This window comes from Oryza brachyantha, chromosome 5 (genome assembly GCF_000231095.2).
Source record: "Oryza brachyantha chromosome 5, ObraRS2, whole genome shotgun sequence".
In the NCBI taxonomy this organism is placed as follows: Eukaryota; Viridiplantae; Streptophyta; class Magnoliopsida; order Poales; family Poaceae; genus Oryza; species Oryza brachyantha.
This window is the reverse complement of record NC_023167.2, coordinates 5,669,256-5,684,965: the sequence shown is the minus strand read 5'-3', so window position 1 is coordinate 5,684,965 and position 15,710 is coordinate 5,669,256. Positions and strand designations below refer to the sequence as shown.

Genomic DNA, 15,710 nt, shown 5'->3' with positions numbered 1-15,710 from the left:
CCGCTTCGAGGCAATTTCACTACTCTTAGTCGTAGCTATCGCCTAAGGGTCCGGCTGTGGATTGTTAATAATCTTTATTGGTGTAATTGTCTCACTTTGCGTATTTGGCATCCCCTTTCAATCAAAAATTGACAGCTATGGTACTTGAGCATTGCGAATAAAACTATATTTCTCTCATGAGTCATGAAGCAAAGAAGGCAGCACAAGTATCATGTATTATCCAATTGAGACAATACACTTAATGGCCAGGATGCCCACAGAGGCTCAACAGATCAACCATCCTATCTGCATGCACCATTTCAGCAAAATGCAGATAAAGGCCAGTACATGCATAGAGGAATTATAAAGTCCAGCAAAACACTCCAGAATTAGGACGGTAAAGCCATGTCCTTCTTCGGCCATTGGATAAATTTGTGGAGGGCCTGCCCCAGTGTCACCATCTCGTCATTTGGGGGTAGAGGCAGTGGGAATGCAGTGAAATTTGAATATACCATGTCCACTCGCACCTTTCCATATCCTGCTGCTAGCTGCACACCTTGCACCCATGCATCTCCACTGCATGGATCTGCAATCCCCTCACCAGCATCAACAATGAAATTAGAGCCTACACCGACAGGCACCTGAATCTTGCACTTTGTACGTGCCTCGATGTCATCAACAGGATATCTGTCACCGGCAATGCTTCCACCAGGGTGAGAATGTGCCACAGCCCCACTGCTACCCTGACACGAATTGGGGCTGGCTTCCAAGGAGGCTACCGACTTCTTATTCAGGGCCTGCTGTAGTTTCTCTTCAACTTTGGTGTCTATTTTTGCTGCTAATTCATCAAATATCTCCCTTTTGAGCTGTGCTAGGTTCATTTCTTCGCAACTGCCTTTGTTTCTCCTCTGTCTCTTGTACAGATCAGAGTTGTCAGAGAATCCCGCCTTCCATGGAACTGTAGCCCCAAGGCCTCGCGTGCGACCTGGGTGTTCTTTGGTTCCTAGGGCCGCAGTCAGTATGTCCTCTTCCCTACATGTCTGGAAAGACCCTTTGAGAGATTCTTCAGCAAGTTGCTGAACCCTTTGAGCCACTTGCTCAGTTTCGGTATTTGCGAAAGAGATGATGCCATCAGAAGTGGTCATTGCCCTTGCCCGTACCCAATTCCGAGCCCGCTGTACTGGAATGTTCGCAAATGGAGTGGGCTAACTCAGTTGAGCTGCTTCCTCGTCCTCCCTTGCCCATTGCAAGGATTTGCCCACATACCCACCTGTGCCGAGTCTGTGAGGGTGAGTATTGAGTGCCGAGATAGCCTTGTTTACCTCACTCTGATGCACAAATTCCGGCGTCCGGCATCTCTGCACAAACTCATCCCATTGATCACGCAAGTGTGCAAATTCCTTCTGATGGAAGGGAGTCAAATCTTTCTTCACGTATGTGTTGTAGAGCTCACTCTTGAAGTTCTTCCATACCTTGCCAATCTTAAGCATTGCTTGTCTTTGCAGGCTTTTATGGGCGCCTTCAGGCATCTCAAACAAAACTTTAATAGTCTCCCATAATACGGCCTTCTCAGTGTTTGGAACTTTTTTCCAGTCCTTGTAGGTTATTTTGATATTTGTCCTTCCAATTACACTGCATGCTCTCCGGAATGCTGACACTGCAATCTTAGGTAACATAGGCTGACCATCAACTGTGACATGTGTGATGGTGTATCGACCTTTGGGCATTGTGTTTCAACCTCGGCCACCACGCTTTCGCTTGACCGGTTCATCTGGTTGAGGTGATGATGCTGGCAGTGAATCCAGTTCATCAGGTTGAGGTGATGATGTTGGCAGTGAAACTCGTTCATCTCCATACGCCACCTTTGCCATAAAAAAGCAGGGTGGATCAAATTAACTCAAATTCTTGTACTAGGAATATATCAAGGTGCACAGCAAACACAACTGTATATGGCAATTATCTTGTTTGCTACTGTCGTAAGATAAGAAATCCCCTTATAAAATCTGAAACTCTACATGTAGTTTGGTTTTGCAAGAGAGTTGAAACAGGTCTACATAGCAGGAATCTGTATGGTCAGGGGCATTCTCAAAGTATAAATTTTCTAGTTTAATATTAGAAGAAAATGCATGACCTACCTAACCCAGTATCAAGTAGTTAGCAGAAAAATTTACACAATAATAGGGAGTACCAGTACAGTGGCATCCACAAGTCATGTCATAGCAAAGTCCAATGCTGGATAGAAGGTCCAGTAGCGATCTATAACAGCATGAACACATTGATAAGCACAAGGGCTGGTATTTTAGACAATCAGGGTCAGAAGAAAGCAAAACAGACGTAAATAGATTAAAAAAATGCAACAACAGAACATATAAACCAGCATATGCTCATTGCTGCTTAGGGCTTGTTTTTGGATGAGTGGATATACCAACAGTCCCTTTGGAATGGGATGGCAATTGAATTAAACAATGCCCTGAGGATGCACGAACTACAATGCTCTCATTTTTGCAAATAATGCAGCAATCAAGTTATACAAACTTGGGGCGATTGTTTCGGTGTTTCATGGAAAAAGCCAAACGACATATTTGCAAACAAAAAATAATTTATATCTAGAAATTTTATATATGTATGCTTAGTGATCTTAAAGCCAAGGCTGAAAAATAAACTTTAGTGGAAAAACCTAAAATCAACTAAATTTTTGCTTATAAGCATAAGCATAAGTGAAAAGATGAGATCTGTAGCACCTTTTATCTCCTCGTTTATGGGTACGTTTAATATCTCCTCGTTTATGGGTACGTTTAATCTTTATAGACACGAACATGAGCTGGTTTCAATTATGCTCCATTTGCACAAACAGTTGGAGGTCATTAAAATAACATCAACAAATTATTTTGGAAAAATAAAATCAGCACTACCACTCACCGGTGTTCATAGGAACTTCTTTATTAAAAAAACAAATCATTAGCAGAAATCAGGAAAAAAAAAAAGGAACCTGTGGAGGAACAGTGGCAGTCGGGGAAGAAGACGTCGACGCGGCGGCGGCGCTCGCGAGGAGGACGACGCCTTGCGGCCGGCGAGGTCGGCGCGGCGCTGCTGTCCAGGGGGGCGATGCGACGCCCGAGGAGGAGGAGGGTGAAACGGCGTGGCGGGTAAGGTAGGGGTCGACGCGGGGCGGCGGGCTTGGAGGACGACGGCGTAGCGGGCGTGGAGGCGGATCGCTCGGGCCGGAGTGGGGAAAGATGGAGGACACGATGTCATTCGAGGATGATGCGGCGGCGCGCATTTCGGCCGCGGCGGTGGCGTCGGCGTCGGCGGCGGTTGGTTGGGTGAATCGGCAGCGGAACAGGGAGCCGTCGGAGGGCTAGGGTTCGCGGTTGCATTTTTTAAACGTGGATTATCACGGACGGATTTCTCGTTTAAATGAAAACATAATGTTTTTTCTAAGATAAAATGAAAATTTATTATTTCGTCACATTTTTACAAGCATACCTTATTTTGTCGTAAAAATGCAAAAATATATTTTACTGCTACGAAAAGTTTATCCTCTCTAATATACGACTAATATTGTATTATAGGCCTGTTTGGGAGCACTCCAACTCCAGAAAATTAACTCCATCAGCAAATCCAGGATTTACAACTCTAGAATTAGCAAATCCAGGATCCCGAGTATATGTTTGCCAAATTCGTGTATCCAGCTCTAGAAAAAAAAGAGCTTGGTGAGATATGACTATTTTTATCATTTTACTATAGCGAGTACTTATATTGGAAGGATCATGAAGATTGGGGAGATCCATTCCGCCATCCATGGAGGGCCACCAACGACAACGGAAGGGACGACGCCCTAGGGTTTGGCGGTCAGAGAAGGGGGCTGATTACTGTTCACGATAAACAGTACCTCGTGAACCGTAACAACGGGGAGGGGAGGTTTCTTTTTTCTTAACGAAAGGGTACGTGTGTAATGGGTGGCATTGGTGGGTAATTACCCCTCAACTCTATGTTTAGGTTGATAAGATTGGTTTTTGGAGCACCCTTTAAGGAGCTCCAGGAAAAACATGGAGTTGGCCAACTCCAGGATTTTTTTCGGATTCGGAATTTCTGGAGTTAGACGCGTTTGGCAGAAAAAAGTTGGAGCAGAGTTTAAAATGTTGGAGTGGAGCTGTGCCAAACAAGCCCTATGTATTGTTACATGATTCTAGTTGAGTTTATGCTAAACTACTAAAAAGCACAATGTGCTTGTTCTATATTATTTTTTTTCACCGTATGAGGGTATATCTGTAATCCTTTCCACATCATGCTAATCACAATATTGAGGGCTCGTGTAGTCTTGACTTGCTGCAAGGAGCTAGGTTGGCAAGTAGATTGGTCATTCATACGATGTCGTTGGAAGCATACACATCTACAAATGGAACTGAGAAGCTTACATGTATCCTCAAATGGATCGATATAGAAGTTGGACTATGGTTGGAGCCTCCGAGAGATAGAGTTGTAACTTCATCGGAGAGACGCTTGAAGCTTAGTTGCTCGGGGGATGAGCGTCTCCACGAGAAGTGAAGGTCAGTGCAACTCTCTTTGTTCTGCACAAATACTAGAATTTCTGGTATGAGGGAAATTGACATGGGCGCAATAGTCACATGGCCTCTGCGCATCGATGACTTTATCTTCTTTTACAATGCTATCACAACATTTGTCACCATCGCCAGCGAAATAGTCTAGTGTGATATTAGGTGCCTGATCTTTTAACCAATTTGACTTGGCGACATGAAGATATTCATATTTTGAGGCTTCCGATCAATCCATCGTCACCTCATAACCACTGCACCCTAGTCGTTATCATCCACGCTCTGTATCACCCTAGCCTGTTTGAAGCCTGTTAGTAGTGTATGTTTAGTCCATATGGCCTAGGAGTGGATGTGTAGCGGTGGTTTAATACCACCTTGAAAGTTTAGGGGGGTGAGGACCTGCTTATAAGCCTTGATGCTCTAACCATGGTATTTCTAGGTTAACTCTTTTACACAAAGCGACGACGAAAATGTAAACGGGATACCATGCGAATGTGAGTCCACTCAACGTGTAGAGCGGATTAATACGGATTTTAGAGGCAGGGTGTTACACGCTCCCACGCAATCAACCTCACTACAAAGCGAGCTCATAGCTCAGTTCTTGTCAGCGTGGTAGGCATATTGGTTTGATCAGGACGTTCTCAGTTCGGTTTGATATTTTGATATGGTTATACAACTGCTAGTTATCATATCCATTTTAGTTTAAGGTACTCTTTCATATTTGATTGTTTTGGTTACTTATTTAGTATCATGGTTTCCGTTACCGCGTAGGCGCGGTACATTATGTACCGCGGAGTGTAAATTTGAGGAGAATTTAAAATTTTCGAGGAAATTTAATGGAAAAAATATATGTTGTATAGGTTGATATATAGTATAGTTTTGTCAAAGAAATTTATGAAAAAGGTGTATTCTCGGCATAATTAAAAATCATAACTGAAAATTTCGGAGGAAAAAAATTAAAATAGCCTATTGCAAATAATATTTCTTAAGAAGATGGTTAACAATATTTTGTTGTTAAGTCATTATTAATTTGCACTAGATACACGATGTACATAATGTTTAAATACAAATATACAATGATGGATATAGAGAAAATATGCGTGGAGGAAAATTATTTGTGCGTGTTAGTACATATATAGTAGTTTTCTTGGATAGTAGGTATATTTGTGACATAATAATTAAAATAAAGTTGTTATTACTCGTTACTGACGTGAATTATTTGGGGAAGGGTATGACGGTGTATGTTTGTATGTTGGAATGTCAAGAATTAGAAAATGTCATATCAAAATTTTCTTGTTTTCCTATAACATGCCCTAAATATAGTCGTAAAAATATTTTTCTTACTTTTTGTATTTTTTCAAATTTTTTTTTGCATTTGACATCTCACAAATTTTCTTGTTTCAAATTCTCTTCTCCCCATGGTTTTCTCGTGATAACCACGGTTTTCGCAGCCGAAAACACATGATTTTGCACGGTTTCTGTCATTCTCATGCACTGTTTTGGTCAACATTAGCCACGGCTAATGCGCTGAAAAAGGTGAACTTATTCTTTTTAAAATCCATATAGAAGGATAGAACAAAGGCAGCCCATTTAATGCAGAATGCGGCATGTTGGACCACACGGCCCATCACAGCCCAAACCAAGACAGTCACGTGGACTGTGCACACGGCGCTGGTGGACTGGTGGTCCCATCTCTTCCGCTCTAGAGGCCCCACGTGCCAGTGACAGCCAACAGCCAGCGGTTAACGGACACGGTCCACGGAGCCCCACCCCCTGGCTCCCCAGTTTTGGCGGGAAGAATTGGCGCCAAGACGCCGCCACCTTCCCGCCAAAGACCACTCCACGCATCTTCTTCTTCCTCCCCCAACCAAAACCCTCGCGCCCCGCCGCACCACGTGCACGGAGCCGCACAGGGCAAAATCCTCCCCCCACCCCAAGCACTCGGCGAGGTTTCGAGAGGTCTCGCCGCCCCGGCGATGGAGGCGTTCGGCGGGTTCTTCGTAGACGAGAAGGCGGCGCGGGTGGAGAACATCTTCCTCGAGTTCCTCAGGCGGTAAGCCGGAGCGCCCGCCGCGGCTCCCCCACCCCCCCTTCCTCCATTCCATTTCTAGGGTTTTCTACCGGGTCCCGGTTTCGACTGACGGCGCGGATCTGTAGGTTCAAGGAGGCGGATGCGGCGGAGCCGTTCTACGAGACGGAGCTGGAGGCGATGCGGTCGCGGGAGTCCACCACCATGTACGTGGACTTCGCCCACGTCATGCGCTTCAACGACGTCCTCCAGAAGGCAATCTCCGAGGAGTACCTCCGGTGAGATTGGAATTTTTTCCCCTTTTGGTGTGTGTGTGTGTGTTTGGGGGGGGGGGGGGGGTTCAGATTTGGGAAATTTTGAGATCTGTCACTGGATTTGGGCACGGAAAGGCGACGCCTTTGGTTCGTTTGCTCCTGTTAACCTGTTTATTTTATGGAAATTTTACAGTTTTTTTTTGAGATTTCGACGGGGTCTATGGGTTGTTGGTTGGGTGTAGCATTCTTTTTTCAATTGAAAAATTTTGGTTGGTACTGACTTGCTGAAATGGATTGTTTTCACTAAAAGAAGTGCAGATTGATCAGTTCATCTGCTACAGTTTTGAAATAACTGCTTATGTGGTGCATTTCACTGCATCAGGTTCGAGCCGTACCTCCGGAATGCGTGCAAGAGGTTCGTGATGGAACAGAGGACTGGCGAGAATCGTGCGCCAATCATCTCTGATGATAGCCCTAATAAGGACATTAACATTGCCTTCTACAACATTCCAATGCTGAAGAGGTCTGTACTTGCTCCTCTAGAAGTTTCATTTTTTATTTCAACAAGATAATTCCAGATGTAACGGTTATTTGTTGATAAATAAACAGACTTTGAAAATGGCCTGGAATTCAGTACAAAGTGTGTTACTTGTCTAGTTGCACTTATTGCTTAGGGATAATCCCCTGTATGCCTCTATACCCCTGAATTTTGCTTGCTTCCTTGTATAGCCCTAAAATTTGATTTTGATCCCTTCCACGTCAGTTGACCTTTAGTTGACCGTCTAATTTCTATAAAATTGACCATTTTACCTTTTGGTTGAGTATAGAAGTTTATGAATTACATTATTAGAAATGTAAAAGTTTATCGCATTAGACTATTAATAGTTATGAGTTTGTTGTGTGATTCATTATTTATGACAAAATTTATTTTTAGATAATAAAATAAAAAATATGTATTTATTTTATTTTCTAAAACTCATAAAAATGAGGTGCATTCGTGCAAAGATAAGACTGTCAATGCTCACGATATTTTTTAAGAGTACCCCTGATCAAAAAATCTATTGTCCTATTAAACTTCAAATAAAAATTTTACTTTATTATATTTTTTGTTTTTAAAATTTGTTTTAAAATTTTCTGTAATTAGTGTCTCATTAGTTACATAAAATGAATATACTATGCACTCAAACGACTTTTTCAATTGTTTTTCAACCTTATATTCAAACTTAAATCATCAAAGGCATTAAAGACATTTTTCATGAACTTAACGGTGAAATGTAATGGCTGGGGTATGGAAGGGATCAAGTTAAAATTTCAAGGGTATAGAAGAGATCGGATAAGTTTTAGGTTAGGGGTACATTAGGGATTGAGCGAGCTTTTAGGTGTATATAGGGAATTTACCCTATTGGTTAAAATCCTTGTTACTAATGCCTTCTATGTTTGATACTATTCAAAGGAGTTCATTGCCTCTGGTCTTTCATTCTGTTTAATGTCCTATGCTTGATAATAGATAATTGTCTCTCTTATTGTTTTACATCCTCTGCTTTGTCATAGGTGTTAAGCTAAATTACATGATTGTTGCAAAAAGCATCGACTACAATTGTTATATTTTTCTAAAAAAATGTTGTTATAATAGGCTGAGGGAGCTTGGGACAGCAGAGATTGGTAAGCTCACAGCTGTAATGGGGGTGGTGACACGGACAAGTGAGGTCCGGCCTGAGTTACTGCAAGGCACATTCAAGTGCCTTGATTGTGGAAATGTTGTGAAGAATGTCGAGCAGCAGTTCAAGTATACTGAGGTTGTGATTGTGTAGCTTATCTACTACCTTTTCTCTCTGCAATGTGCCTAATTAAAGGTTTCTGTACCTTAACTTTAGCCAATAATATGCGTCAATGCGACATGCCAAAATCGATCAAAATGGGCCCTTCTCCGACAAGAGAGCAAGTTCACAGATTGGCAGCGGGTCAGGATGCAGGAGACATCAAAAGAAATACCTGCTGGTTCACTACCACGCTCGCTGGATGTCATTCTGAGGCATGAGATTGTTGAGAAGGCTAGAGCTGGGGACACGTGAGGAAGTCTTGCTGGCATTGTTTTTACTTACTGGATGGTCTTTTTACATTATTAAAATATTCTGTTTTGGCTATTTTCAGGGTCATATTTACGGGAACTGTTGTTGCCGTTCCAGATGTTATGGCTTTAACTTCACCTGGTGAGAGAGCCGAGTGTCGCCGGGAAGCTCCTCAGCGAAAGAATGGGTCTGGTGTCCAAGAAGGTGTCAAGGGCTTGAAATCACTAGGAGTGCGAGATCTCTCGTATCGCCTTGCTTTTGTAGCAAACTCAGTGCAGGTATGGCCTCTTTCCTGCAATGAAGATCCATCTAATTAGCTTGGCTATAATATTTTTATTGTAAGGATATATAAGGTTAACATTGCTCTTTAATGTTACTAGGTGGCAGATGGAAGGAGAGAAGTCGATATCAGAGACAGGGACATAGATGGAGATGACAGCGAAAGACAGAAGTTCACTGTAAGTCCAAATCAGAATTGAGATTTGTTACTCTGTTTCAGTGAAGGAAAAGAGGACCAGCCTCTTAAAAAAGAACTATGAGAAATTCTCCTTAGACGGTATTCAAACATTCCGGTGCCATGCTAGCAGGCAGACATGGATAGGTGTAACCATACTAGTGCCCTTTTTCTAATTTTTTGACAATGCATACCATTCAAGCTCCCCAAACGTTTGCATGATCCTGGTACACTGTTGATTTAGTGTGTTATGTATTCATGTAAGGATGTTAGACCATGAAATAGTTATTATGGCACTTCTTGTGTTTTTGTGGATTATCTCTATGCTTTCTTTTCAACCTTATAGTTTGTCATTACAGTGTTTATATTATTAACTATCTCTGTCTCCCCCCTCTCTGACAGGAAGAAGAGGAAGATGAAGTTGTTAGGATGAGGAAAATTCCTGATTTTTTCAATAAGATAGTTGATAGCATATGTCCTACAGTCTTTGGACATCAAGAAATTAAGAGAGCAATCCTTCTCATGCTTTTGGGTGGTGTTCACAAGATAACACATGAAGGGATAAATCTTAGAGGTGACATCAATGTCTGTATTGTTGGTGATCCAAGTTGTGCAAAGTCTCAGTTTTTAAAGTAAGCTTCTCATTGTCTCGTTACCATATAATAATTATTGTTTATCTTTTTCTGTATATTTAAGTTACATCATTCAAGGTTACCATGCTGGATATATAAACACTGTTCTGCTGCTTCACCACATATTTTTTTTAGTTAGGTTGACTCAGTATTGTACATTGTATCTTGCTCAGTCTACTTGTTGAATTTATGTTGCTATAAGCTTCTTCACAATGTTTTTCTGATATGATTTTTTATGGTTCACATGAAATCCAGATTTCTTGTTGCTTATACAATTTTGTTCTTGGATAGGACTTTCTATCTTGCTAGTTATTTATCATTTCATTGATCATATTGAAATATGTTCCATGAATCATAGTGGAATTTAATGTGTTCTTAATCCAATCGTCAGATATACTGCTGGTATTGTTCCACGATCTGTTTACACATCAGGGAAGTCCTCATCTGCTGCTGGTTTGACAGCAACTGTTGCTAAAGAACCAGAGACTGGAGAATTTTGTATTGAGGTAATACCAATGATTGGAACTCCATTTGTTTGTATTACCAATACAGATATATGTGGATGCAAGTTATATTAATAAGTGTACCTTTGCTTTGAATTGCATGGTTCAAGTAAGATTCATAGATATAAATAATTGACAGGCTAGGTGCTCACTAAATTGTTGAAGTTTGTATATAAGTCATAGCAACACATCTATGAAAAATGAATTTTGTTTCCATAAAAGCATTTTAACAGTGCACATATAATATGGTAAATGCTAAATTGAACTTCAGTGAGCATAGTATATACTTATTTTGCATGCATGCTTCCTAGTTCTGAACTTCTGGTACCTTACCTCTGTCACTGCTATTGGTTGTTTATGCAGGCAGGTGCGCTTATGTTAGCTGATAATGGTATCTGTTGCATTGATGAATTTGATAAAATGGACATTAAAGATCAGGTAGGCTTGCTGAGTTCTCCCTATTAGCCTTGCCCTTTTTTTGCATGAACTTGAGTGTGTTAATCTCATTTCTCCATTGTAGGTCGCTATACATGAAGCAATGGAACAGCAAACCATTAGCATAACAAAAGCAGGAATACAAGCAACTCTGAATGCAAGGACTTCAATTTTGGCAGCAGCAAATCCCACAGGAGGGCGTTATGACAAGTCAAAACCACTCAAGGTAAGCCAAATACATTATAAATTATATTTTTAACTACTTTTGAAAATATTTAAATTCCTGTTTTTTGTTGAGGCATGACATATCGTGAGGTAGTGTTGGGATCTAATATTTCAACTGATGCTATCCTTTCAGTACAATGTGGCATTGCCTCCGGCTATTCTTTCAAGATTTGATCTGGTATACATCATGATTGATGAGCCTGATGAAAACACCGACTACCACATTGCTCATCACATTGTGAGGGTCCATCAGAAACGTGAAGAGGCACTTGCCCCGGCATTTACCACTGCAGAGTTGAAACGTTACATTGCTTTTGCAAAGTCCTTGAAACCTCAGGTTTAAATCTTCCTTCCATCATAAATAAACTTCAAATCGTCATCAACTAACCTATAGTTCATTTATGTCAATGCAGCTGAGTTCTGAAGCAAAGAAAGTTCTTGTTGAATCATATGTTACCCTTCGGAGAGGCGATAGTACCCCTGGTACTAGAGTTGCTTACAGGATGACAGTTAGGCAACTAGAAGCTTTAATCAGGCTTTCGGAAGCTATTGCCCGAAGTCATTTGGAAAGAGTTGTAAGTAAAATCCTCATTCGTTTTATACATGTTTTTTATGATGGCACTGCAAGTTTATCTTGGAAAAACACTTAGCTCTTTCTTAGATTATGCAGTATGGTGTCTAAACAATTTAACTTCCACTATCAGGAGTAGTATTATTAACTCATAGTTGATTTTGGTATTAAATAAGCTGATGTTTGGTCCTGATGTCCTTTGCGCTGAGTTATTCATTGTTCTCCATGATGTTTACTTTTGACTTCATTTGGTATAAATTTCATAGGTTCTCCCAGCCCACGTCCGCATGGCGGTTAAATTGCTCAAGACATCAATTATCAGGCAAGTTTCTTGACCCTGTTGAAGCGCTGATATTTGCATGGTGATTTGCTAACAGAAGCTTATTAATTGTGCAGCGTGGAATCAAGTGAAGTTGATCTCTCTGATTTCCAAGATGCTGATGATGGCGCAAATGTACCTACCGATAATGATGCTGGTCAGCCACCAGAAACAGATGCTGCTCCTCAACAAGAGGGTCAAGGTGGGCTTCCAACTGTCACCAAAATGGCTTATTATTTATATTATTGCTGTTCTAATTGTTTTGGTACCTTGGTTTTAATGTAAAATCTAGATAATGGTCAAGAGGCAGATACTGGTAAGAAGAAATTGGTTATAACAGAAGAACATTTCCAGAGAGTGACACAAGCTTTAATTATGAGACTACGGCAGCATGAAGAGTCAGTCATGAAAGATGGTACTGTTACTGAATTTTACAATACTTTCGCCATTATTGTTTTATTTTGACTTATTCCCTAGTATACTTATCTGGCCTCATGATTTGCAACTTCAGATGAAGCATAGTACTACGTGCTTACTTTCAAATAAGAGAGCTAATTTTGACTGCCTATGCCCCATATAACTAGTTCTTTAGTTGTGAGCAGCATTACATCATTTTATGGTTTGCTGAGATATGCTTCCTTTTCAGAACATATGATGGTCTAGGTTGGGAACATTTTTTTTTAATTGTTCCTTGTTGATATTCTGATAAAACATGCTAATTCGCAATAATGGTCTAGTACTATTGAATTGCTTCAGCTAATTCTTTTGAAACATCTTTACTAGAACAATATAGGCATTTAAGTCGTGGAGCCTCGTGCAGACTTGTAGACACGTACATGTGATAACTAGTATGCCAACTATTTACAGTGGTTGTAAGCTTAAACTGTAGTATGTTTCACCATGTTGGTGTCTCATCTATATTATAGTTCTTTTGACGGATAAAAGATAGCTATTTAATGGTATAAACAATGAAATTAACTAATATAAAGTTGAAAACCTTGTTTAGAACGGTGAGAATAAACATCTATATAGAAACTTTTTGCAAACACACCGTTACCAGTTCAGGAAGCCCGTGCCTAAAAGCTAGGGAATAATCTGGGAAAATCTATACCTTTTAGCAGTTCCATCAAGCTCCTCTACTGTGCCTGTCACTGCTTTTAGCTTGTCCTGTGCCATTGAAATGTTTCCTTTTATGAACAAGGTGATATTTCTTAGACCTCCAGCTGATATAGAATTCGTGCTGACATTGTTCCAACAATGAATTGCAGGAGATGGTATGGCTGGCATGAAGCAAGGTGATCTGATAATTTGGTATGTTGAGCAGCAGAATGCCCAAGGTGCCTACAATGCTACAGCAGAGGTGAAGGAAGAAGTGAAGTGCATCAAGGCCATCATCGAGGTAAAGCCCTCTGCATTGTTTTACCATCTAATTGCAGAGTTTGGTATCTAAAATTCACAACCTAACAAAACTGCATTAACTTGCCTGCGCTGCGAACTCCACATTAACCGTTTACGTTGAGCATGTACTTCAGATTCATATGTTGCTAAAAGCTATCAATCGATTTGCAAATGCAGAGGTTAATACAGAGAGAAGGGCATCTTATAGTCATCGACGAAGGAGCAGCCCCGGCGGCTGACGACAGTGGCGCCAGAAGAACATCATCAGAGAGCAGAATTCTGGCAGTTAATCCGAACTATGTCATTGATTAACCATTTGGTCTGGGTGACCATGGTTCGCAGCTGACAATCCAATCGATGTGGTTAACCGATGGAACCAAGAGTAGATTCTAGAGAGGGACACTGCATAAATACATGTTGTACCATCTCCCAACTGTCGTACGCTGGTAGTTTTTCCAATTGAGCACATGATCTACACAATTGTATAATTAATTATCTTGGAAGCAAAGGTGTAGTCGACAGTCATAGTGATGATAACTACAGTTAGTCTTGATATGTATTGCTTGTCAAATTGTGTTCATTTTTTTTATGTGAATTGGTTGAACTATGTCAAGCCTTGGGGGCAGCTTAATTTGTATGCTGCTTCTGGAGGTCACTGCCTCAAACGTTTTTGAGAATGAGTTGTAAAAAAAAAAGAAAATCAAATTCTTGCCATACGCAAAGGAAGCATGCGAACTTTTAATTGAAGTTTCGAGGAGAGATTGTGAAAAAAAAAGGGTAAGATGCCTGTTAAACCATTTCGTTTTTATCGTATGAAGCATTAAATTTTCAATAGATAATAGGAGGATTATTAATGGAGCCTTTATGCATGCATGCATAGGGTAGAGGATGACAAGTAGGCTCATGACCGTAATAACACGTATTTCTTCCGTTTTAAATTATAAGACTTTATAATTTTAGATGTATTTATATGATAATAAATTTAAACACATATATAAAATATATATATTGTTACATGGATAAATATAGTCAAACTTGAAAAAATTTATAATATAAAACATATAGAGTACATGATAGCAGGAGATAAGAGAAGAGAGGTGGAACAGGCAGATGCAAGTATGTAAGGCCATTTTTAATGCTCTCTTTAATTTTAAGTTTACAGTTTTAAAGTATGACACGTCAACGTTTTAAATTTGTTCTGTGAAATAAAAGGACATCTGTCAGTAATCTTTCAATTTACAGTTTCATATACTTGTATAGTATTGAATTCATGCATGAAAGTGTGATGAAATGTACCATACAAATTGTAGGTGAAAGAAAACTTTGACTTCAACGGACTTTCATTTGCTTGGAAATAACTCCATGAGCATTTCACTATGATGAAAGAGTTCTCTTTTCTTTCCTAATTAAATACTTGTCATATCATAAAAAAGAATTTGATGTGACATATAATTAATGTCAAATAAAAGAGCTACTGAGAATGACATAATCATTCATCTTTTGGCATTGGATTGGGTACCCTAAGCACATTATTTCTATCACCTCTAGGCGGGTACCATCACTGAAAATGGATGTAGGTGTTAATACTTGGGCGTGTAGTGCACTAATTCCCGTACATAATAATGAGACAGAGGGTTAACTACATAAGAGCATCTCCAACAGTTCATCTATCCTATCCTCTATTCTAAAAATAAAGGATGAAAGATAAAGGTTGAGCTCCAGTAGAACATTCATCTTATCCTCTATTTTTAGAGAATGTCATATATATAGAGAGAAACTCTATATTTGAATATTCTCTTTCTATCCTCTAAAGAAATATAGAGAATGTCATATATGGATGATCTGCTGGAGTACAAAGAGATATAGAGGATGAAATTGTTTTAGATGGTCATCTAAATGAAGATATGGATGACCAAATTTAGATGATGATCTGTTGTGTTGGGGATGCTCTAACTTATGGGAACACCTTGGATTAAGCTGCGCTGGAATTGTCATTTTCGTTTAGGATGCTTACAATAGGTGGCATAGATTCAACTGTGAGCTGGTACGGGTGACTCACTGACTCGGTACTGCTGAAGCCCGGTATGTGGAGGAAATGTTTGAACGAAGGAGGTTACTTTCTCTATGTGAGTGTCCAGTCATGTACATCAGCCTTCAATGGACATGGACGCAGATTTACCTTTGCCGCCTAGACTTGTAGTTGCTCGGCAATGTAAAGTACAATCCCATTGGACGTGTCAAAAAGCTTATGTCACGTTTTTTTATTTTTGTTTATATTTATAAGCT

The 15,710-nt window shown here is 40.2% G+C and overlaps 2 protein-coding genes across 4 annotated transcripts; one reads left to right on the top strand and one right to left on the bottom strand.

Annotated features, from left to right (window-relative positions):
• Positions 1-144: 144 nt before the first annotated feature.
• On the bottom strand, positions 145-3,081 carry LOC102709466. Of its 3 annotated transcripts, XM_015837392.2 has the most exons (3): positions 2,721-2,920; positions 2,168-2,235; positions 145-1,841 (listed from the first exon to the last, which is right to left on the bottom strand). In XM_015837392.2, exon 3 carries the CDS (start codon positions 1,122-1,124, stop codon positions 369-371), a length of 756 nt encoding a protein of 251 aa, XP_015692878.1. In that variant the 5' UTR covers positions 1,125-1,841; positions 2,168-2,235; positions 2,721-2,920; the 3' UTR covers positions 145-368. The 3 variants fall into 3 exon arrangements, with proteins under 3 accessions (XP_015692878.1, XP_015692880.1, XP_015692879.1); XM_015837394.2 differs by lacking the exons at positions 2,168-2,235; positions 2,721-2,920 and adding an exon at positions 2,969-3,081; XM_015837393.2 differs by lacking the exon at positions 2,721-2,920 and having other exon boundaries at positions 2,168-2,248.
• A 3,313-nt stretch (positions 3,082-6,394) lies between these two features.
• Positions 6,395-14,178, top strand: LOC102706656 (DNA replication licensing factor MCM6). The gene is made up of 18 exons (XM_006654107.2): positions 6,395-6,588; positions 6,693-6,842; positions 7,201-7,341; positions 8,452-8,614; positions 8,693-8,886; positions 8,970-9,165; positions 9,268-9,345; positions 9,744-9,973; positions 10,365-10,479; positions 10,840-10,914; positions 10,997-11,137; positions 11,270-11,473; positions 11,550-11,711; positions 11,974-12,029; positions 12,104-12,228; positions 12,319-12,441; positions 13,295-13,425; positions 13,602-14,178. Exons 1-18 carry the CDS (start codon positions 6,512-6,514, stop codon positions 13,734-13,736), a joined length of 2,496 nt encoding a protein of 831 aa, XP_006654170.2. The 5' UTR covers positions 6,395-6,511; the 3' UTR covers positions 13,737-14,178.
• Positions 14,179-15,710: the final 1,532 nt, after the last annotated feature.